The sequence below is a fragment of the Leptodactylus fuscus genome, chromosome 5 (assembly GCF_031893055.1).
Source record: "Leptodactylus fuscus isolate aLepFus1 chromosome 5, aLepFus1.hap2, whole genome shotgun sequence".
Taxonomy (NCBI): domain Eukaryota; kingdom Metazoa; phylum Chordata; class Amphibia; order Anura; family Leptodactylidae; genus Leptodactylus; species Leptodactylus fuscus.
The window spans coordinates 152460438-152486350 of NC_134269.1; the positions used below are offsets into that span (position 1 = coordinate 152460438).

At 40.4% G+C, this 25913-nt stretch overlaps 1 protein-coding gene across 1 annotated transcript in view; it reads right to left on the bottom strand.

Annotated features, from left to right (window-relative positions):
• NTS (neurotensin) overlaps positions 1 to 18890 on the bottom strand; it is a 39183-nt gene extending 20293 nt beyond the window's left edge. The window contains exons 1-2 of the mRNA XM_075274538.1: positions 18700 to 18890; positions 16648 to 16709 (exon numbers count right to left, since the gene is read on the bottom strand). Coding sequence (XP_075130639.1) covers positions 16648 to 16709; positions 18700 to 18769 — 132 coding nt within the window. The 5' untranslated portion in view covers positions 18770 to 18890. The remainder of the gene's footprint in view (positions 1 to 16647; positions 16710 to 18699) is intronic.
• Between the last annotated feature and the right edge of the window lie 7023 nt (positions 18891 to 25913).

Here is a 25913-nt window from a genome sequence, read left to right on the forward strand (position 1 = left end):
CTACTAATCCATCCTCCGGTTCCCTCCATCTGGGCTACAGCATAGTTAGAAATGTAACTCAGGCTGAGAACCCATGTTAGAGAAATGCAAATTTTTGTTGTACATTATGCTACTTTTATGAGCCAAAGCCAAGAATGGCTACAAAAGTAAGGGAAAAATATAGGAAGTTCTTATTCTTCTACCAAAATATGCAACAATTAAAGCTGAATTTCTGCAGCTTTATTGTGAGAATTCAGCCTCACTTTTTTTTTCCTGGCTATTGTGTTGGGGGTTTTTGGTGCCCATTTTTGCAATAAACTTTATTACCCAAGCTAAATTCCTTTTTTTATTATAAAACAGGCTTTAACTTTCTCCATAGCAACCCTCTAACTGAACTGTTACTAAGGAAACTCTGTACATAGTTGTATTGTGAATATGAAGCATTTACCAAAGTGGGGGATGGTCACTACAAAAGACTGTCTCTTCGGTTTTATACTACCTAGAAAAATGGTTCTTGTATCATAAGAAATCTGATTCTCATTTTATATGATGATGGATTACAGTTGTGAATTTGAATTTCATGCTGTATATTCCGCCCTTCAAACTGATAATCTAGGCTTTCTTATGAAAGAACTCTTTTTCTAGATGGAATAAAACCGGAAATATAGCCATTTGAAGTGACCATCCCCCCAGCTCTATGAACTACATTGAGAACAGGTGTATGAACACAGTCTTCTTGTCAATGCTTAGTTAGAACATTGCTAATGGGAACTATCTACAATAAGGAAGGTTGATAGATTAATAAAAGTATATAAAAAAATGTTCTTCACAATAGCAAAATATAAGTAATTTTTACATGTTAAAGAATTCCCAAATACTTATTCAATCCCCTTTACATTTTGACACTTGGTAGGAAGTGGTCACAAATTTACAGTAATTCAGTTTTCTGTGTACCTAAGAAATAATTGTTAAACATTGCTATTAATTGGTCTGCCATGACATGTTACATATGTGATATCTTATAACTGACAACACTTCATTATTTGTTCTCTAGTTTTATTACCATTAGTCAATTGCAGAATGAGTGAACCTTGTTCATGTTGACACCAAACATCTGTCTGCTAGCTATCAGTGGTCAATAGGAGGATTACTTACATGGTATGTCACTTAGATATTAACAGACAAAAGTCTTACTTTCCGTGGCATTACTGGTGTGCATTATTGTACTGAAACCTATAGATACTGCACATAAATCATTTCTTATCCAGTAAAGCCAGTATCTATTAGTGGCTGTAAAGCCTAATGCCTGGAATCAATCAGGAACGTCCTTGCTTGGGAAATACTTTTTTTGTGAGGTCTGAAACAGCTAAATTATACATAGCCAGACATTATTATTAACTAGCTTCTGTCTGCAACTTCATCTGTGTGGACTTCAGAATTGGGTCCAGAGGGAAATGAAAAATGTGTGAGTAATAAAAAAAAAGCCTGCTCCAGCGTTTCGGCAGTTCTCAAGCTGGCCTGCTACTGAACTTATTCTTTGCGCCGTATCTGTGATTGTTCCGGCATATCAGTAAAATTGGAAAACTTCCTATTTGGATTAAAGGGGGTTTTCCCATCTCAGTGTCTCAGCACTCTGCCTGCAGCCTCTGCTTCTCACTTCCTGTATTTCTCTTCCCCCCTCCTCCCTCTGGCTGAACAGTTCACAAAACACTTATGCAGATCAGATAATATGCAGAAGCTTGCACAGAATGGAATCAGTGTTATTTGTGTGTTTACACAGAGAGATAACATATCAGGCTTTATCAGCAAATTGCAATTAACTGATAGTCCTGGCAGAATAGTTTAATATAGTATATGAACATAAATTCATAACAGTTATGAAGCCATGTCATTTACCAGGTTGAAAAGCATCTTATATGTTAATCGGGGTTACAAACTATCTATGTGCCACATTTCATCCAAATCGGTTCAGTCGTTTTTGCGTGATTGCATAACAAACATTCAAACTTTCACATTTATAATATTAGTAGAATAGAATAATAATGATAATAATTAGAGATGAGCGAACACTAAAATGTTCGAGGTTCGAAATTCGATTCGAACAGCCGCTCACTGTTCGAGTGTTCGAATGGGTTTCGAACCCCATTATAGTCTATGGGGAACATAAACTCGTTAAGGGGGAAACCCAAATTCGTGTCTGGAGGGTCACCAAGTCCACTATGACACCCCAGGAAATGATACCAACACCCTGGAATGACACTGGGACAGCAGGGGAAGCATGTCTGGGGGCATAAAACTCACTTTATTTCATGGAAATCCCTGTCAGTTTGCGATTTTCGCAAGCTAACTTTTCCCCATAGAAATGCATTGGCCAGTGCTGATTGGCCAGAGTACGGAACTCGACCAATCAGCGCTGGCTCTGCTGGAGGAGGCGGAGTCTAAGATCGCTCCACACCAGTCTCCATTCAGGTCCGACCTTAGACTCCGCCTCCTCCGGCAGAGCCAGCGCTGATTGGCCGAAGGCTGGCCAATGCATTCCTATGCGAATGCAGAGACTTAGCAGTGCTGAGTCAGTTTTGCTCAACTACACATCTGATGCACACTCGGCACTGCTACATCAGATGTAGCAATCTGATGTAGCAGAGCCGAGGGTGCACTAGAACCCCTGTGCAAACTCAGTTCACGCTAATAGAATGCATTGGCCAGCGCTGATTGGAAAATGCATTCTATTAGCCCGATGAAGTAGAGCTGAATGTGTGTGTTAAGCACACACATTCAGCACTGCTTCATCACGCCAATACAATGCATTAGCCAGTGCTGATTGGCCAGAGTACGGAATTCGGCCAATCAGCGCTGGCTCTGCTGGAGGAGGCGGAGTCTAAGGTCGGACCTGAATGGAGACTGGTGTGGAGCGATCTTAGACTCCGCCTCCTCCAGCAGAGCCAGCGCTGATTGGCCGAATTCCGTACTCTGGCCAATCAGCGCTGGCCAATGCATTCTATTAGCCCGATGAAGTAGAGCTGAATGTGTGTGCTAAGCACACACATTCAGCACTGCTTCATCACGCCAATACAATGCATTAGCCAGTGCTGATTGGCCAGAGTACGGAATTCGGCCAATCAGCGCTGGCTCTGCTGGAGGAGGCGGAGTCTAAGGTCGGACCTGAATGGAGACTGGTGTGGAGCGATCTTAGACTCCGCCTCCTCCAGCAGAGCCAGCGCTGATTGGCCGAATTCCGTACTCTGGCCAATCAGCGCTGGCCAATGCATTCTATTAGCCCGATGAAGTAGAGCTGAATGTGTGTGCTTAGCAGAAAACCCTCTTCAGCTCTGTTCATATTCTACAAATTCTGGCACTACAATATATCCATCTACACCCAATTTGGGAGTTTTGAACTAGCTGGCATTTAGGATTAGGACATATAATTTATTTTCCTATTGTTTTTTCCTGAACAGCCTTGCACTATTATTGGCTATAACTTCAAATTTGTAATACCAAAAAGGAAATGACTTGTCATAGAGCTGACTTTGAGGGAACAAGAACTGGGTAGCAGGACTTAGAAGATAAGATAGCAACCTATTATTATAAATTTTGATATTTGCTCAGTATTTTCCTTTTATATAAATGATAACAGGTCCAGGCAATACCACATTCAGCAATGAATACATTAATATGTTTTCCAATCTACGTATCTTATCATCCCAACACCATTTATCTATTGTACCAAAATATGGGCTTTTGTTACGAGAAACACTAACACTGAGCAGTTTACAGCTAGGATGAAGAAAAAAAAATGTTCTATGGGCTGTAAAGGTAAGATAAGTGAACAATGGAGTGGGAAGATTGATGGGTACTGTGTTTGCTTGTACAGTGCCATCTGAATACCTGCATGGATTTACTGATAGCTGGTAAAAGCTATTTGCCTTGTAATGCCATCTTCTGAATATCTTTAGTTGAATATCTTCTTTGACATAGTAATTTAAGAGGATGTCAGTGTCCCAGTTTCAATTCCAGTGCATAAAATGCATTTTTACTGCAGTTTAGTTAAGAACAGAAAAACTACAAACATTCATCTCAAAAATTTCTAAGTAATTAAAGTGGATCTGTAAAGATTTGTCCTCTGACTTTCTACTTTACTGTGTTACCAGTATGGGTAACACTAACAAATAGTGTGTAGAATACACAAATACTTTATGACAAAGGTCTACACATGTAACTTATGCAGGGGCATAAGTACCGTGATAGCAGCAGTAGCAGCTGCCACAGGGCCCAGGACAACAGGGGGGAGGGGGGGGGGGCGGTGCCGCTACTGCTGCAGATTTTTTTTTTTAATAGGCCATTACCTGCTGCAGTAACCGCAGCAGGTAATGGGTCCTATTTACTGCAACTGCTGCCTGAAGATGGAGAGGAGCTGCCTCCTCCGCAGTCCATCTTTTAACAGTAGTGAAGCCAGCAATTGCATAATGACAGTGGGCAGGAGAAACTTCTATCTCCTGCCCACTGTCCAAAGCCCTGATACCTTGTGACAGCATCTATCCTAGTATGTTAAGGATCTGTGTCATGACGTCATCAAAGGTCCTTAACCTACTAAAATAGAATCAAAGTGTTGTGTGGGCGGAGCTATCCAGATTGTACAAGTCAGTGTACAAATGGGGAATGGGTTACAGACTGCCTGTGAGCAAGAGGGGTACATGGGTGTGCAGGCTGTGTGTGAGAAAGTCTACACTCCCATTCCCCCCTTTCTCATACACAGCCTGCACCCTCCATTCCCCCCTATGTGAGCAAGAGGAGGGAATGGGTGGTGCAGGCTCTGTGTGAGCAAGAGGGGTACATGGGTGTGCAGGCTGTGTGAGAGCAAAGTGGGTGACGTGGGGCGCAGGCTGTGTGTGAGCAAAGAGGGTGACGTGGGGCACAGGCTGTGTATGAGTAAGGAGGGGGAAGGGGTGTTGTGGGTGAGCAAGAGTGTGGTGGATGAGAGGTTCCCGGCTCCACATCCCGCTCTTGTTCGCACCCCCATTACCCCCTCTCGCTCATACATACCCTGCACCGCACATTACCCTCTTGTTCACATACAGCCTGCTTGCCCACATACCCCTCTTGGGGGGGCCCCCATGTCAAAAGTTCGCCATGGGGCCCCGCCATTCCAAGTTACGCCACTGAACCTATGGCTTGTATAACAGCTCTGTGTATAACCTGTGGATCTGGAGAAAACATCAGCATTGGATTTCGTGATGGAAAATCAGGTAACAAAACCTAATAAGTGGTTTAAACATTTTGTCTGAGGCTTTATGGTCTGAACAATTTTGGATGGATTCCGTTATTTCAAAGCATCTGTATGAAATAGTTGTAATGTGCAAATAATACACATATAGGAGAATTGTGAAACAGGCAACCATAGATTAATACATTAGCCATGTGTAAGAGGATTAAGAAATACATTCACCACCCTCTTACAAGAAGGGTGCACCTGGATTCCATTAATAATCACCCCTGATGCAGTGAAAATAACCCCTTGTCATTACTTTACATGTCATGCTATATGGTGTTGCATCCTTCCAGAAGAACACTGCTACTAGGTAGTATTGTACTTATATAGTACTGTACTATATGGAGACTTAAGGGGCACTTTATTATATATATTTGCATAAGAGACCATTATATGAGAGATTAAATGGATATTGTACTGTATAATGTGATGGTTTAAGGAGGACATTATACTCTATGGGGGCATAAGGGGACATTATATGTGTGACAGCACATAAATTATAGCTGCAAATTTCACCACGGTTTTCAATCTTTGCGATGCAAAGGTCGAAATTTACAGAGACCAACAGCATTCCAGCAGGTTGTCACAGGAAAAATACCCACTTTTGTGTGCTCTTTCCTTCATGGCCTTTTTAGAGGAAAACACTGCTGCCGCATGAGTTGTGCTGCAAAGGGAACCATTGAGACACTGTTGCCCAAGAGCCCAACAAAACTAGAGCTAACCCCCACAGTACTCCCCTGATCAAGAAATGTATCAAGCAGGGTGATGCTTGATAGCTTTGAAAAGTCTAAGATACTGCAAATATAGGGCAAAATTAATGCAGAGTATTTTTAAAGGGGTTGTTTGCTTTTTTATATTTACCAAATATCATTACTTATTGATGGCAATGGGAGCTGATGTACAGAAATGCTGCCTGGTTGCTATAGAGTATACAGAGATATCTACTTCAAGGATGCAACCCTGAACAGCTAATCCAAGTGACAGTAAGCTGTCAGCCGCCCACCAGATATTTATGGCCTATCTTTCTCCTTTTCGTTACAGTGCAGTAAGCTACAGAGAGAGTTGCCCGAGTCATGGATTAACATGGGATCATTCTCATGCTCCCTAGAGTGCCTCAGAGGAATATAAGGGAAATATGGGGTGACACCAGAGACCCCAGGGTATAATAATTTCACTTCCAGTTCTATGTAAACCCAATCCGAGCCACCTGAACCCAAAACTATATGAATCTTTGGAGGTTTACCATCTCTATTAGTATTGTACAATTACACAGATGCATACTTTGTTGCATATTTGCTTTCATATGAATTCAATCACTAGCATTTTCATGAATTAGAGGAATTTTAATGTGTCTCTCTGACTATGGCTGTCAGCCATTTATGAAGGTATTTGAATAGAAACAGAAGTTGTATTCAGGCTGTGGTAAAATAGAGGAGCCATATTTGATGGTTCGCTTACCAACTCTACAGCCCTGGTTTTTGCAGCAGAGGGGAGCAGAGAGGCATACTTCTGACAGTGAAGAGTACATCTGCCAATAAGGCAAAGTGTACCTGTCTGTGTCATCAAGTGTGAAGGGTAGCCACACCAGAGGATTCTGAAATAGAAGCCAATGCCTCAGCGCAAAAGGATTTCTATATAAAAAATGGCAACAAGACTGTTGCCTGTGTGTGAACGACATTAAGATGGGTTGTGGCCAGGTGCTGAGGTGTAAGTGCTAGCTCAGTGTTTCAGGTGCCAGGGAAGTGATGTAAGTGTTAACAACTTCCTTCTATCCAAGAGCCATGTTGCCTCATCTGAGAACATTGTGGTGACCCCTGGGGTGCATGAACTCAGTCACAGGCAGAAGGGGACTAAAGAGGATGCTGGAGAACGCCAGATGGAGTGAGGATGCCCAGGAGAGGCAAGGCAAAGTGGGTATAAATGTTTATTTTTACTAATTCCTCTTGAGTTTCCACCTATTACACTCTTGGGTCGAAGGAAACCCCAGAGTATTATAATAACACCGAAACAAACCAGAGAGCTGAACCTCACGAATATTCATTGAAACGAATTCCTTGGGGTTCATTTGAATAAGTTTGAGAGGAGCTCTGGGATGCAAATTATAGTGAGTGGGACCACTTTGTGGAGCATATTATACTGTGTAGAACCAGTGTGCAGCACATGATACTGCATGGTAGCCACTGTGGAGAATATTATACTCTGTGGGGCCCCTTCACTATTTACCTTACACATCACTGATCTCTTAGACTGTTAGGAATTTGCAGACCATCTGTTTCCTAGAGCGAGCAATTATCAGCATTGTTTATATGCTGGGCACTGCTCACTCACCAAATTCTTATGCTACAGGGATGGGGTAGGGGGGCCACGGTCAAAGTTTGTACAGGGACCTACAAGATTTTATTTATGCCACTGATTATTGCACTAAAAATGTGCTAATGATGTTCCCCGTTTACAGCAGTGTCTAGTCGTAACCACAAAAGTAAATCTAAGCTAGTGAATCCTTATTGCTTTGACTCTACAATTAAAGGATTACTTGCTACTGCAGCTCTCTCCCTTTCACTTGAATGAAAGCGAGCTGCTATAACCAAGTATGGCTGCTCATTCTACTAATTTTGAACAAAGTTGTTCACATCATAATATTATTATAAATTAAGAATAAGCATTCACAAGTACAGTAATACTGAATGTGCTCCTAAATTGCATTTCTAAATGTCTTTACTTATACTTCTGGTTAAAAACCTTTTTTTGGCCATAGATAATACATAAAGTTTTCAGCTTAAGAAATCCAGAACTATACATACATTTTAGGAAGGCGTGGAATAAATACAGCAAAGTAAGGATGCTTTCAAAAGTGAAAATGTTAGGCCGAGTTCACATCTGAGTCCCAGCCTCCGTTATGCAGGTTTCCGTTTCCGGCCCGTAACTGGACAGGAGACGGAAACCTGCAGGCATTTTTCAAACCCATTACTTTGAATGGGTTTGGAAAGTGTCCGGCCATGAGTGCCCGTGAGCGTTTTGTGCTCTGTGTGGTGAAACAGTTTTTTTTTAACCAGACACAAAGTCGGACATGTAGGACTTTGTGTCTGGCTAAAAAAAAAACGGTTTGCCGCAGAGAGCATAAAATGCTCACCGGCGCTCACGGCTGGACACTGTCAGGTTTCCGTCTTCTGTCTGCAGAAGACGAAAACCCGACAGATGGAGATCGGGCGCAGATGCGAACAAGCCCTTAATAGTATATTTTGTGTAGTAGCATAATAGTAGTATATAACAATATTAAATGAATTCTCAAAAGAGAAATCTAAATCAAATCAATATTTGGTGTGGCCAACTTTTGATTTAATACATGATCAATTCCTCTAGGGACACTTGCATACAGTTTTTGAAGGAACTCAGCAGAGAAGTTGTACCAAACATCTTGGAGAACTAGCGACAGATCTTCTGTGAATGTAAGGCACCATTCACATCTGAGTTTGGGTTTCCATTTGGGGAGTCCACTTGGGGAGTCCCCGAAGGGAAACCTATATGCATTAAAAAGCGGTTACCTAATAACCACTTCAGTACCGGGCCAATTTGTGGTCCAGAACCAGACACATTTTCGGTTTATTTTGTATGTGCAGTTTAGAGGGCTGTAACATTTTTCTCATACGTCTCATTCAACTAATTTTTGCGTCTTTTTTCGGGGACACATAGGGCTTTATTTTTATGTTGTTTTTATTTTCTAATGAGTTTTCATTTTTTATATCTGGAAAATATAAACAAAATAGGAGGGAAATTTTCTTTTTTTTTTTTTTAATTTAATAACACAAATTGCTATTGAAAAACTTTATAAAATAGTTTTTCATCTCCATTATGGTTATTTTTATTTTGTACAGTGTTGTAGGGGGTGGGGGTATAACCTTTAATAAGGGCATTTTATTGGCGCATTTTTTAATTATTTTATTTTTTTAATATTTTTTTTCAGATGGTGTCCTCATAAGGTCATAAGAGACCTTTGGGGACATCTGATCACTTTTTTTTGCATTGGAAGCTGATTTCCCCTATAACTTGGGATGGTACATTTAGCCCCAGTTGTAGGAGGAATACAGCCTCCTACACACTGTATACACAGTTTACAGAGCTAATCTGGGTCCTGTAGGACCCAGAAGTTCTTGGAAGACACTGACATTGGTGGATCACGTGACTGCCAGGTCAGAGGGTGGCCTCATCATGGCGGCGCCCATAACTGTGTATACAGCTGTCATTGAGCACTGTATACACAGCGATCGAGAAGACAGCGAAGGAAATAAACTTTCCCTGCCATCTTTCTGTGAGCTCTGGCTGAAGTTACAGCCAGCTCCCAGTTTCAGCAATTGCACGATGTCATGTAGCTGCTGTGTTCTGACAGGACGTACTGGCACGCCCTGTCAGAACAAGGCAACCACTGTCCGGATGTATAAAGTCTATTGGCAGTCCGGAAGTGTTTAAATCCATGGAATCCATAGACCATATTGGGATCTGTGTGGTTTCGGCTCGGTTTCTGCACAAAACATACAGAGGGAATAGTCCTGCAAGCAGCACTTTTTTTCTCCACATGTTTCATGCGGACACCGAGCGGAAACCACACGGACCTCATTATAGTCGACGGGGTCCTGTGGCTTCCTTAGGTAACCCCTTTTTATTCCGTATAGGTTTCTATTCGGGGTCCCCAAGTGGAATACTCAAACGTAAACCCAAACTCAGATGTGAATGGGGTAGTCGCACCAAATATTTATTGGATTTATATTTCTCTTTTATCAATCCAATTAATTTTGTTGATTGACAAAAATAAACTATTTAAACTTCTCTTTTGAAAGCATTCTTGCATTGCAGCATTTTTTTTGCATGTGCCTAAAACTTTAGTACTGCACTCACTGTGAGATAAATCTACCTGATTAAAACAAGTACATATAAATGATGGTGAAATTACTGTTTATCGTTTCTTTTACTAACATTTGCCGCATAAGCATTTCATATTCTGCTATATGCTGTAGGTAGGCTGATGCTTTTTTATGATGAGGCAGTTAGAATTCTGTTGCTTATGAACATCTGATAGAATTTTAAATGCAATAAACAAAACTTTACTGAAAATAGATTTTCTTCAATGTGGCATCATCTTTAATGCAAGTAAAGAAAAAGTACAGTTCCTTGGCAGAAGTCAAAGCACTTCATTCTTCATTTCAGCTGACATTAGAAAAACAAAATTCCAACAATGTTTAGTGAATGGTAGCCAGCACTACCATAATTGTAAGTGCCTTATACTCAGGAGGACTAGCTTAAAGAGGACCTTTCTTGGTTTGGGGCACAGGCAGTTCTATATACTGCTGGAAAGCCGACAGAGCTCTGAATTCAGCGCACTGTCGGCTTTCCCGATCTGTGCCCCGGGTAAATAGCTTTCGGTCCCGTACCGTAGCTCTTTACAGTCAGAAGGGCATTCCTGACATTCTGTCAGGTACATCCTTCTTCACAGCAGCGCCTATAGCGCTGTACAGTGTGAGCGGGAGGAACGCCCCCTCCCCTCCTGATAATACTTGTCTATGGACGAGCACTGTGAGCAGAGGGAGGGGGAATTCCTCCCTGCTCACACTGTACAGCGCTATAGGCGCTACTTTGAAGAAGGACATACCTGACAGACTATCAGGAACGCCCTTCTTACTGTAAAGAGCTACGGTATCGGGACTGAAAGCTCTTTACCCGGGGCACAGATCTGAATGTGAATTCAGCGCACTATCGGCTTTCCAGCAGTATATAGAACTGCCTGTGCCCCAAACCATGAAAGGTTCTCTTTAAATAGATGTCACAAATTGCACTATGAAAGCTGTTTCTCACCCTGCAATGTTTGCAGGATGCAATTTGATCCTAGTGGCCTATTCAAGTATGCATTTGTTCTTGAGTTACTCTTGAGTGAATATGTCTACTTTCCACCTGTATCAACAACTAATTGTTAACTCTTCTAGGTTCAGAGGTCTATTAGCTATGAAAGTCAATATAGAGTTCACAGAGACGTTTCTGGTATGGTTCCATCTGCCCACTGCTAATGAGGACTCTGTCTCAATACACATTGTTCCAAGTCGGGGTCATGTCTTTTCCAAATCTGTCCAGATTATTGTTCATAGTGCTTGTAGAACAAAATGAATTATATCTACTGTGACTATGTTCCTGTCTTGGAATTGGATTCTATAGATAAAAACACCTGAAAATAGGGGTTACATAGAAGCAATGGGCCCCCATTCTGATGCCAGTTAACACAAACCATAATTACTGTACATCTTCAGTTGAAGGCTTGATGCCACTTTGTTCTCATCTCTATCTCATGGTTGAGTCCTTACGCCATCCTTACTGAACTGTCTTGTTAGTCATTCTCTTATGTCCACATTGCAGTCCTGCTTCTGTGTCCATGCCCCAGCATTGTGCTGTATATATGTTCCTGTGCTGTGACCATGTTTCTGTTCTGCAACCAAATTCTGGTCTACAGCCTATCCAGCTCCATTTCTGGTTTATCTACTTCTGGTTCCAGTTTCCGGTCCATTCCTGGTAGCCATATTCCTGGTCTGTCCTGTTCCATGCTCAATGTCTGGTCTTGTTCTTTCATTCTGCCATCATTACTTTGATCAACTGCCAACTGATAAATATTAGGGGAACAGTGACCTGAGATCAAGTCCATATACTGTATGTGAACATAGGATTAATAGTACAAACCAAAGGATCTAGACTCTTTTTCCCAATCCAGCGAGCGTCAAATTGGTTGCAGCTATGAGAATCTACATTATTGTCAAAATTTACTCAACTACTAAATCTTCTGGACACAAATAAAGTAACATTAAATGTAACACCAGTGTTTTTTGTTATCAGCCAGAATGTAAAAATGTTAGTAGCAAAATTGAATGATGTAGTACTAGTAATCTCTTACTCCCCATCCCAGTATTTCCTGAGGGACACCTCTGCCCAATGGCAAATACTTCTATAGATAAAAACAACTGAAAATAGGGGTTACATAGAAGCAATGGGCCCCCATTCTGATGCCAGTTAACACAAACCATAATTACTGCACATCTTCAGTTGAAGGCTTGATGCCACTTTGTTCTCATCTCTATCTCATGGATCTCATGATCCTTGGGTTGAGTCCTTGTTGTGGGGCCTTGGCACTAAGTGGTCCTTTTCTCTCCAGTGGCTCCATAGTAATCACATATGTTCCCTTTATTATACCAGATACCTCATATGGAACATCAATTGAAACTGGAGTGCTTATATATTTCTGTAAAGTATATTGTTCTAAGGTCATATTGTCATTGAGTAGTATAATACAAAAGAAATATACATTATGTAGTTAAGTACATAAAGAATTCTGATTGGAAAAGCAAACACCTTGAGACTAATATAATAAACACTTTCATGTGAGCACAATAAAACTAAAGTACCTTCCATTGACCAGAAAATTGTATAATTTTATAGACGTTTAAGTGCTTAACATTGATACATTCCTAGCCATCAGTGTTAATATATCACCTGTCATGAGTATATTATCCACAATTATATAATGATTTAATATCCACACTCTTGTAAAGAACACCTTTGTTATAAGTATCATTATGTATCATTATTATGTTCAGTGAGTGTAAGAATAGACAGAGAATTCAATGCAAACTACTGTACATTGTTACTTAACCAACCTTTAACATGTCTCAAAGATGGTTAAATGTCAGATGGTGCACATGATATAATCACTGTCTTTTATAAGATTCTAGATATTGACATGTAGCTATTGTAATGTAATGTAATGCTTATCTGCTGATTCACAAAAATGATCACAATTCAATTTCCATTGAATGACAGTAAGTTTAGTGGTTTGTATTACAATCTCTTCTTCAGATCTTGAGCTTGGAATGTAGAAAACCATCCCACAAGTGTGCAAGTTTTTGGGTTATACCCAATGCCCCCTACTGTAAAGCATATTATAAAAGAATTAGAAGTCACCAAGAAGTTTTGCAAGAGTATTTATATAGGTCCATGATGGCGAACCTATGGCACAGGTGACAGAGAGGGCACTCAGAGCCCTCTCTGTGGGCACCCATCTGTAGAACAGATTATACTGTGTGGGGGCCACTGTGGAGCAAATTGTACTGTGTGGGGGCCACTGTGGAGCAGATTGTACTGTGTGTGGGCCACTATGGAGTATATTGTACTGTGTGAGGACCACTGTGGAGCAAAATGTACTGGTAAGGTTAAATTGCTGTGTTGGCACGTTCTGATAAATTAATGGGATTTGGGTTGCAGTTTGAGCACTTGGTTTCTAAAAGGTTTACCATCACTGATATGTAGTCAAACTGTAAGGTGACTTCTGATATTTTCATAATGAAAAATACCACAGATGTCACAGACCCTTCTCCTCCTCCTTGAAGAGTAAGGGGAGCCTCCTGTCTGCCAATTGATTGGTATGAAATTCCAAAAGATCCACGGCAGCTAAGGTATTATATTGTTGTGTATACATCATACACAATATTGTAAAATGAAGAAGAGAGAAATTGCATGTCATTTAGTCATTGGCTGACTTAGGAGAAAAGATTTATGTAAAAATGGATCTACAAGAGGCCGTCTATGTAGTATATAGTGCCACTTGTATAATCATGAGGAAATTATGTCAGAATTGTATACAAATATTATATACAGACATGTCAATAGAAACATTTGATTGCTGTGTATTATTTATATATAGCCATTTTCAGCTCAATGTATTAGTCAGTGTTGTGTAACATTTCAAGCAGCTAGTGGGGGTGTGGTATACAGTCCTATGAAAAAGTTTGGGCACCCCTATTAATCTTAATCATTTTTAGTTCTAAATATTTTGGTGTTTGCAGCAGCCATTTCAGTTTGATATATCTAATAACTGATGGACACAGTAATATTTCAGGATTGAAATGAGGTTTATTGTACTAACAGAAAATGTGCAATATGCATTAAACCAAAATTTGACCGGTGCAAAAGTATGGGCACCTCAACAGAAAAGTGACATTAATATTTAGTAGATCCTCCTTTTGCAAAGATAACAGCCTCTAGTCGCTTCCTTTAGCTTTTAATCAGTTCCTGGATCCTGGATAAAGGTATTTTGGACAAACAATTCAAGTTCAGTTAAGTTAGATGGTCGCCGAGCATGGACAGCCCGCTTCAAATCATCCCACAGATGTTCAATGATATTCAGGTCTGGGGACTGGGATGGCCATTCCAGAGCATTGTAATTGTTCCTCTGCATGAATGCCTGAGGATTTGGAGCGGTGTTTTGGATCATTGTCTTGCTGAAATATCCATCCCCGGCGTAACTTCAACTTCGTCACTGATTCTTGAACATTATTCTCAAGAATCTGCTGATACTGAGTGGAATCCATGCGACTCTCAACTTTAACAAGATTCCCGATGCCGGCATTGGCCACACAGCCCCAAAGCATGATGGAACCTCCACCAAATTTTACAGTGGGTAGCATGTGTTTTTCTTGGAATGCTGTTTCTTTTTGGACGCCATGCATAACGCCTTTTTTTATAACCAAACAACTCAATTTTTGTTTCCAAAATGAAGCTGCCTTGTCCAAATGTGCTTTTTCATACCTCAGGCAACTCTATTTGTGGCGTACGTGCAGAAACGGCTTCTTTCTCATCACTCTCCCATACAGCTTCTATTTGTGCAAAGTGCGCTGTATAGTTGACCGATGCACAGTGACACCATCTGCAGCAAGATGATGCTGCAGCTCTTTGGAGGTGGTCTGTGGATTGTCCTGGACTGTTCTCACCATTCTTCTTCTCTGCCTTTCTGATATTTTTCTTGGCCTGCCACTTCTGGGCTTAACAAGAACTGTCCCTGTGGTCTTCCATTTCCTTACTATGTTCCTCACAGTGGAAACTGACAGGTTAAATCTCTGAGACAACTTTTTGTATCCTTCCCCTGAACAACTATGTTGAACAATCTTTGTTTTCAGATCATTTGAGAGTTGTTTTGAGTAGCCCATGATGCCACTCTTCAGAGGAGATTCAAATAGGAGAACAACTTGCAATTGGCCACCTTAAATACCTTTTCTTATGATTGGATACATCTGGCTATGAAGTTCAAAGCTCACTGAGGTTACAAAACCAATTTTGTGCTTCAGTAAGTCAGTAAAAAGTAGTTAGGGGGAATTCAAATCAATAAAATGATAAGGGTGCCCATACTTTTGCACCGGTCAAATTTTGGTTTAATGCATATTGCACATTTTCTGTTAGTACAATAAACCTCATTTCAATCCTGAAATATTACTGTGTCCATCAGTTATTAGATATATCAAACTGAAATGGCTGTTGCAAACACCAAAATATTTAGAACAAAAAATGATTAAGATTAATAGGGGTGCCCAAACTTTTTCATAGGACTGTATAAAAGATTGGTTGTTGGACCAGTGTAATTGCCATCTGATGATGACGTCATATATGACATGTCTAATGAATAATAAAAAAGTTTATCTTGAGATCTATTAGCTGTTAGCTGCAGTGCTGCCCCTTTGAAGTCTTATGGGACAACACTGCAGTACCTAAAGCTGCTATTATACATCATATTGCAAGTGAGCAGCATCGCTCCCACCATATGAACATTGGTTGGAGTTGTGTTGGACCCTCGTAGATCTAATACTGATGACCTATTCTAATTAGAAAATGGATAACCCCTTTAACACTGTAATTCAGCGCTTTGACTTTTCAGCGGCATTTGTTGTTTTTTGTGATATCATGCACAACAGGTTATCATTATCACGTTAAACTTGTATTATGTGATAAACATTTCTATTATATTACACACACACACACACATATATATGATAAAAGGTATTCCATTATTAATGCGATAGAGTGTGTATGACTAGGATCAATGAAGATAAAGATGTTGCAGAGCTGACTTTCAAATATAGGGTGGCCAATTGGCACAAATCTAAATGTGATCACAAAATGTTCTTGCAACCCTGTTGTGTTATCCTGACCGAGGGAATCTTCCCAATGCTCAAGTGATACAGCTTCAAAAATATTTTCAGCTCTGTTATGACTGAATGGATTCAATATAGACTCAATTCAATAAAACATAACTCTCAGCATGCTCTGAATGTATTATGTTTTATTATAATAGAGATGATTGCCACATAGTAATGTGGTAGTTGCTCATAGAAGAGAATACACAGCTAGAAGAGCATTTTTTTAGATTAAAGGAATGCCTCTTCTCTTGACTAGAGGAGAAAACTCAAGTGATAGAGATAGAAGTGATACAATGTAGCTACAAAGAAGGTTACATTCTCCTACAATTTGTTACAGCCAATATATCTCCAGTTTGGAAAATGATGCCATTCATTTCAACATGATCTCCTTATTAAGGCAATACACACCTTTGATGAGTACATATTGCTGAGTACATCTGCTTCTAACGCTTTCATCTCCTCTTCAGAGTCTATGGAAAATAGATAAGTAAATATAAATGAGACTGGAATATTTCAGAAGTATTTTTTTTTTTTTTTTTGTAGTTCTGACATCCCATATAAATATACAGATCACATCCAGAATTGCTATAAAATAAACAGCTGTAGTCTTAGGCTTGAAAGTTTGTATTGATCGTATATATTGAAATATGGAAAGCTATAAGAAGTGCCCAAATTTCATACCTTACATTTTATATTTCAGTTAGAAATGAAAAGCTCTTTTATTGTATCTTATTGTATATTGTTCATTATTGTATCTTATTGTATATTGTTCATTCCACAACTTAGACTATTTATTTAGTGTATTCATATAATGTGGCAGAAACGTAACTTTCTCTTATCACTGAATGGTAATGCCCATGAAATATTATTCAGAACACCACAGCGTTCTGTGTATATATGTGTTAATATATATTTAGTACTAGTGTGTTTATATTGCAGTCACCTCACACAAATCAATAACTATCACTTATTTCTTCCAAGGCTTTTATAAGGTAGACTCCATAATGACCATTTAATTCCCTGTATAACAAAATCAGAACAATGTGCACTCATCTGTGTTCTATAATAGGATTACAATCTACAATATTCACATAGATGAACCTTTCCTGGCCCTTATTAGTAAGGCAGCACTAGACTCTTATTTATTTTGGAAGGAACACTCAATAGAAAATGTCAGTCTATTTACTTTTAGAGAACACATTAGATCTGCTCCATCATATTGAATGCTCCTTGAAACCTAATTCACACTACACAACTTAATATAGATCTATCAAGCGATGTGCCTGACCGCTTTCATAAATAGGCGTACAGCATTCTATCCAGATCGAGTTGAACATATTAACCATTTTTCTGCCAGAGGACTAGAATTCCTGCTGGCAATAGTAAAACTGTGTTAAGTATTTGGCAGGCGGATTATTAAAGGCTGCATACTAAGAAGCAGGTGCTGCAGTTTAAGAATGTCAAAGTCTTCAGACTTTATTAGTTTCTTATGGGTGACATTGATGACATTATACAAAGGCACTAGGTATAGAGCAGTGTACAGTACTGGAAAGAAAAATTGAGTTTGTTCTGTTTTCTAGAGTGGCCACATGAGCAACAGGGAATATAGCTATTAAATGACTAGCTATTTGACTGTACAACAACTATACTATGGTGTATAATGTTATTGTCATGCTATTTTATAAAATTACTATCTCCTCTACGACAATCACCTGCATGACCTTGACATAAGACATTGTGCTTACGAGTGTGTAGATAAGTAAAAGGTATATACTTTCTTCTCTGAATATTTCAAGGTTGTTGGCATGAACTCTGTAATATTTAGATGAATAGACTATTACATTGATAAGCAATGGTCCAGACAAAAACATCAGTTCTGTTCTGACTTATGAAAATCGGCAAGAAACATATCGGACCCATATATATTTCACCAGTCGCTATAACTGTGAGCCTAAGCAATTATTGGCTAAAAATGTCACATTGTGGACACTATGTTAACAGAAAATGTTTAAAGAGTCAGAATATTTTACCATAACAAAACTGATACGGAAAAAATGTTCTGAATATGGTGAAATAGCTAGAAAAATGTATGACAAAAACTTCTGTCTCTGGCAAAGCAATGACTAGGAAGCTGCGATATATTCTATGCGATCTAACAAGCAACAACTAGAACCATGACATGTATAGAGAATAAGCAATGTAAGTATTAGACTGAGCAAGAAATATAACAAGAAACAACAGAAAGACAAAGTCCTCTCTTCACTCCTAACCACAGCAGTCTTCAAAAAACATAAGAATTTTATATTGCAAGTTAATAGAATCTCCCAATTTTTGTTTAAAGACAGAAAATTGATGAGAAAAACAAATATCATCCTATTATGTGTCGCTACAGAGATGTAAGAGAACAGCTTAAATGTCCTATTCCATACAACAAGCTTGAGTATGATGTCAGTCTATTACCTGTGCACATCCCACAGCAGCTGAAAGCAAGGAGCATCAGACACACCATCTGAATTCTTAGTCCAGGCATCACTGAATAGTTTAGGAACTTAAGTCCATTCAATAGCAGAAATGCAAGGGATACTCTTGAATCTTGTCTCTCTTCTGTGCTGACTAGACTGCTCTGTGTCTCTGTACCATAATGGGAATGCTGGACCCTCCCCAACTATATAAGCAGTGAGATGATGTCACAAGTCTACAGGAGAGCATTTAGAAGACATCCCCAACCCTCCTCTTTCAGCTCTTGCTGCTCCATATATCATCCTCTAATTGCGAATAATATGACGCACATCGGTAATAGTAGAGTATTCTGGTCGTGGACGTAACTCGATGACATTTTGGGATTTCTCATTGAGGGCACAATTTTTGTTCTTTCAGGTTTTATAAGGCATAGTTTATGACACATTGATTTTTCAATTACTTTATTGTGTTAACCCTAATAATAAAAAAGAACTCATCAGATATTTTCTATATAAAGAGTTATCTTGTGCTGCTGACTGCTCAGATGTATGCATAATGAAATGAAGTTGGTGACTGCACTTTCTCACAATCTGCTACGAGCCAATCTTCAGATAACACCTGCTCGCAGTTCTGATTGACTTCAAAATCAGAGCTTGTGTGAAAGGCAATGAAAATTCAACAATTCTGAATATTCACTCAGTAATCCTTCACTTACAGTAACCCTACGGAGTTTTACTTTAAGTAGTATTCCTATGATATACGATATAAGTATGACATATCTGCAAGATGTGCCATTAATCTCTGAAAGCTTGCATGCTTGCTTGCTTGTGGCCAATGTCCGCACATACAAGGCCATATCTCTACTCACTGTCCCTGACTGGGGATGCTGTTGGCTATTGTACAGGTGGGAGGGGGTCAAAGGGGTTGTTAATATTATCAAAGGGATTGTCTTCTTTAAATAACTCATATTCATATACTTTAATAAGGAATATGGATTTAATAGAGGATGTAAGTCCACCTGGCCATTGCTATTAGCTAGAGCGAAAAAAGAACACCTCGCTTCTTGGAAGATTTGACTCTTCCATTCTTTAGATTACACCCCTGTGCAAGGACCCCATAAATATACTAAATAAAAAGGCAAACAGGAAAGTTTTGGACTTTTACAGTTATTATCACAAATGTAACTTCTACCCTATCCACGGAATAGTGGATAACTGTCTGACCAGATGGTTCTGTCCTCTGGAATTCCCTGATCACATGATGAGTTCTCCAGACACCCCCCTGTATGAATGGACCAGGGTTGCACATGCTGTTTGGCAGCCATAGGCTGGGGCCCCAACATGGTGTAAACACTGTTGGATTTTATAGTCCCAGTGGAACAATACGTGCAGCAACTATGGTGCAATTCCTGAAACTATTGTGGTTTTGGAAATCGCAGCATGTCAATTATACCTATGGAAATGCCAGCGGTTTCTCTATACGTATAATGGAAGCAGGAAATCTCTGAAAGTCTACAAAAAATGCTTATTTTACCAATCAAATGCATCATCGGGGAATGTATTGAATCCCAGCCACCAGACACCACTTATCAAATGGCAAAATAGCGCTGAGCGTCCAATGCATTCCAAGCCGCACCACTCTTGACCCCCAGAGGTGTTCACCAGAGCCCCTGATGGTGGGGTTGGACTTGATAGCTACTGTTGGGCAGAGTGGTAACAGATCAGAGAGCACAGGATGTGCAGCGCACCATCAGTCTCAGCAGACTCAGAGACCAAAACCACTCATTGGAAAACCTCTTGAGGTAGGATGAAAGTGTGATGATGAAGGGGCAACTGATGGCAGTGAACAGGTGGTGATAGCGGTGAACAAATAGAGCAGTCATCCAATCCAGTTGGCAATAAGAGGTCTGAGCTATACAGAGAGGGGTAATCCAGAAGAATCGTCAACAAGCCGTGTTGGTAACAGGAAAGCAATGTGGTAAACAATCAAAATCAGCAGGCAGGAGTCTAAAGGTAAGCGATGGTCATAGCAGGAGAGAGCAGAGGTACAAAATCAGAAGACAAAAACTGAATCGGAAATGGAACCAAGAAGTCAGGCAGGAGACAAACAGGGCACAGGTCAAGAGAGCTAACACCCAGAAAACTGAATAGCCAGTGATGAACGGGAGCGGAAGTGAGAAGAAATAGACTTGGACAGTAACAATCAATTAATCCTTCACTGGGACGGGAGCACAACCGGTACATGTTACCCCTCGTTCACATCAGCATTTGGATTCCATCTGGGGGAGTCCACATGAGGACTCCCCCGACAGAATACAAACGCAATTGCAAGCGATGTGCTGTAAAAGCACATGGACCCCATGGGGTATAATGGGGTCCGGGTGCTTGCCGTGTGCTGCCTGCACGAATCATGCGGACAGGAAAGTAGATGGTAAACTACTTTCCCGTCCGCAAGATCCCTGAAGAGATCTTGCGCCAAGCACATGGACTCTATTATAGTCTATGGGGTCCATGTGCTTTTACTGCACCAGCGCTTGCACTTGAGTTTGGTATTCTGTTCGGGGGGGGGGGGGGGGGGGGTCCCCATGTGGACTCCCCCGGACGGAATCCAAATGTTGATGTAAACGAGGGTTTAGGAGAAGACCAGCAACCCCAGCATAACCAATGCGGAGGTCTCGGCACTACTCCTAACAGCTGCGGGAAAAACGCAATGCATTGCTGCTTTTTTGCTGCAGCCTGCTACATGGTGCCTTAGACATATAGAGATTAACCTATAGTACAGGTACTAGCAGTGAAGATGAGAGAGGGGGAAGGAGGTGAAGCAACACATGTACTGATTCTGATTACAGGACTCGGAGATTAAACCAACCTGGAAACCCATGATAATTTTACAATAGAACATGTAAATAGTAAGGGCTGAAACCTTCCCATTTATTAATTTTAAGTATTTTGCTGCTAAATAGCAAGCAGTCATGCAGGCTGCTAATATTTGTAGTAGGAGTCAGAGTTTCCTGCCTTATCATCTTGTCTCCCATCTTTAGCATGGGAGCCAGAGCTGTAGCTTCATGTTAAATTCAGCCTTGCAGACTCCCACACTAGGGATGTGAGACTATGGAGCAGAACGGGAAGCTTTATCTCCTATTGCAGTCATAACAAACACATGGTGCATTAAGCTGTACTGCAAGCAGATTACTAAGAATCAGTATTATTTTTCATATTTTACCACTATAATTGTATTTTTAACTCACTAGAGGACCACAGGTCAATAACTGGCACTGTGCTGGGTAAAGTTGAGTACTTATAAACCTTGCGGCATGGATAATCTAAGCCTTAGCGTCACTAGAGCCACAGCAAAGTTGTCATCCCTGTATAGCCTAGGATTTCTCCAGGTAATTCGGTTTCCTTTCAGAATAAAAAAATGTAGGTTAATTGGCTTCGTATGAACTTGTGTTCAAGAGAGATTATATTGTGAGCCCATGGGCTCTCAGGGACCGATTACAATAAGAATATCTTGTTGCTTTACAAGCAATAAGAATTAAATGAAGGGAAAAATAGTAAGAATGAAAGAATACACAAATAGTAGTAAATATTATCTCTCACAGTCATTAATGCATTTTATGTATTTTACTCCAAAATAGTGTCTAATCTGCTGTAGGACACATCTATTAACCATTTATACCATCATAAAGATAAGAACCTGGGACCTGTGAATTGTTTACATGATTCTATTATTAAGCCTCTTCTCCTCCTCATCCCCCTCCCTCCTAAAATCCTATCCCTATGTGTCCTGTTATATCTGAAAAGAAGCCAAAGAGCTTCAAAACGTTATATTCTGTCATCATTCTCAGTTAGCCATTAAAAAGGTATCATCATATTTCATACCCACTGGCTAACACGGTACAAAAACAAACATTTTCTTCATAAATATTAGTAATTTCCACCATGTATATCAGTAGAAATGGAGACAAACATGTAAGGGCATAGCTGCTTGTCCAATCTCACTCCATTCCGCATAAAAACTGTTGGGACGTTCGAGAGGGAATTTACTTTACATTTAGACAAAGAACTGGCATAGATGGGCATTCATAGAAACATAGAAGATTGAAGGCAGAAGAAAGACAACATGGTCCATCTACTTTACCCTTATACTAGTTCCATGACATGTGTTATCCCAGGCATGCTTAAATTCACTTGCTGTAGATTTCCCCACTTCATCTGCTGGAAGTTTGATCCAAGCATCATCTACTATTTTAGTGAAATAACATCAAAGTCACCCATGACTTTGTATAGTCCAAATACTGCAAAACGTTTCCTTTCTACAAGATCTGTTTATTTGATGTTTTTTCTCATACTTGAAAAACATATACACTGTTGTTTAACTGGCTTTAGAAAACATGGGCTAATGTGTTTGATTACATGTATGGTGCTATGGAATGGAATGTTTAGTAATAAATGAGGTATTAAAATGGGTTGAAAGTTGTAAAAAATGCTATACTAAATCTGACCACTAGAGGGCAGTAAGAAGATTAATAACTTTCTGGACATGCACAAGTTCACCACCTACGGTATTTATATGGTTACTGACTATGATTAGGAAAAATATACAGTGTGTGCGTTCTGAGTGATAATATAATAATCATATCAATAGAAATAAAATAAAATTAATGTTTTATCAGTTAAAAGATGGTATGAAACTAAATGAGACACATAGGGGCAGATTTACTAAGACTGCTTATGTAACATGGCAGGTTATGGTTTAAACAGTCTAACGAACCCAGGTCCCTTAAAGGTATTAAAAAAAAAAAAAAAAATGATGATAATAATAATAATAATAATAATAATAATAATAATAATAATTAATTATATTATCCCCTATGGATCACCATACAGAAGAGGGCGCTAGCTTTCCAGGCACACATCCAGGGGAGCAAGCCTGACTCCTACCACCACCAAGCTTGGCTAAGCCACCTGAGCAAACCAGACACTCACCAACCAAACAGCAGCCAACCACCAAAACAAAAACACCAACAGATGATAACCAAGGCCGAAATAAAGGCGACCACAGAGGCAAACAGAGAGTGGTACATTGAAGAATGGAGAAACGAAATAAATAACTCCAAGAAACTCACCGTGTACCAATCCCTACAAAGGGACTACACCATGGCCACCTACCTGGAGAGAATACGCCACCCCAAGCACAGACAGACCCTGAGCCGGTACAGACTAAGCGCCCACAACCTAGAGATAGAGACGGGGCGATACAGGCAGACGTACAAGCCACGGGAGAACAGACTGTGCCAGCACTGTGATCAGGGGGCCCTAGAAGACGAGACCCACTTCCTGCTACACTGCACCAAATACTCAGCTGTGAGGGCCGTCTACTACCAAAGACTCTCTGCCCACATCCCAGACTTCATATCTGCAGACGAGAAGAGGAAACTCTACATCCTACTGGGAGAAGAAGAGGCCACTGTGGAGATCGCTGCCCAATACGTGTCCAGCTGTCACCAAATAAGAGGAAGATGAGACTCCACGGACTGTTATATTTATCCCAATACACCCGCCCCACCCCACCCCCACCTCCCCATATAGCAGTCACCAACGAAGAGGAGGATGAGACTCCACGGACTGATATAGAATCCTAGAAGTGCCAGATCTTCTTGACTGCTTTAATAATGATTGGGAAAAAAGCTAATAGATTGCTTTGCCTGTTCACTGAGGAATTGGTACTTTTGTTGCGACGCTGCAGTCAGATAAGTACAGGGCAGGAATGGATACATAGAAAGGACTGTGTGTGAACCACAGCCCCCCCCCCCCCAATGGTAAAGGTTCTCAATCCTATAAGGTGTGCATGGATTCCTAGGAGGTTTAAACACTACCCCCCCCCCCCCCATGTCCATGTGACCTCCTGTGACTCTTACTTTAGGCAACACTCCCAGCACCCATATCAAAGCAGGTGTTTTAGGGCTGCCTTTAAGAGAGACATATTTAGTCACATGTGTATGGGTAAGTTCATACAGAGTTTTTTGGTCCAGAACCTGAGGTGGAGGCCGCCTCAGGTTCCGGACCACAAACCGGGTAGCCGCGACTAAAAGCTGGTGCAATGCACTGACATCCAGTCACGCACTCTGCTCCGGATTAGGCCAAATGAATGGGCCTAGTCTGGAGGATGGGGTGTCTTCAGGCCGAATCGCGAAGCGAAACGACCTGAAGAATGAGTGTCTCATTTCTTTTTACGGGAACCGGAAAAAATGGCTCCCGGAAAAAAGACATGAGCATGCAGCTCCCATTGATTTCAATGGGAACCATCTTTTTGGTCATTATTTTGAGGAGGATACAGCCTCAAAATCCTGACCAAAAAACCCCATCTGAACATACCTCTAGATGTGTCGGGCTATCAGTACGGTCCACCAGACCACTCAGCTAACATGCCTAGGGTAAATGTAACATCACCTACTGGATCCACACCAAGTAAGAACCTCTTAGGAGCCCATATTCTAGGAACAACCATAGATGGAGATGTGAAAAAAGGTCAGCAGTGCAAATGTTTTAGGCAAGTGTGCAAAAATGGGAAGAATACTTTCAAAAATTAAAGTGTTGAATAAAATTAAGTAAATGAACAAAAAAGGAATCTAAATTAAATCACAATTTCATGTGACCAGCTTTGTCTTCCAAACAGCATCAATTCTTCTAGGTACACTTCTAAACAGTTCTTGAAGAAACTTGGCAGAAAGATTGTTCCAGACATCTTGGAGAAATAAACAGAGATCTTCTGTGGACCTGGTCTTGCCTCAATTACTTCAGTCTTTTGCGTAATCCCAGTCAGAAGTGATGATGTTCAGCAGTGTCGCAATCAGGGCAGTCTCTGAATACATCACTGCTCCTGCTGTTAGGACAGTCCAAGGTCATAACAGTGCAGGAGGTCAGTGACTTGTGTATGTGTCCATTCCTATATGATACCACTACAGATCAGCAAGTGTACAAGGGTATCATGAGGAAGACACCACCATGAAGTATACAGGGTCTTATAAAAACCTATTCTGCACTGATCAGAGGCAATGACCTCAAACAGCTGTCTGCAGATGGGTCCCTCTTCCTTTAGGTGGAGTTATTATGGATTGACTATATTCCCAAATTACACTATTAAGACCATGCATTGATCTATAGAGAACAACCTTCCAAAAGCTGGCACTAGAGAAAGTTCCTCCTTTCCAC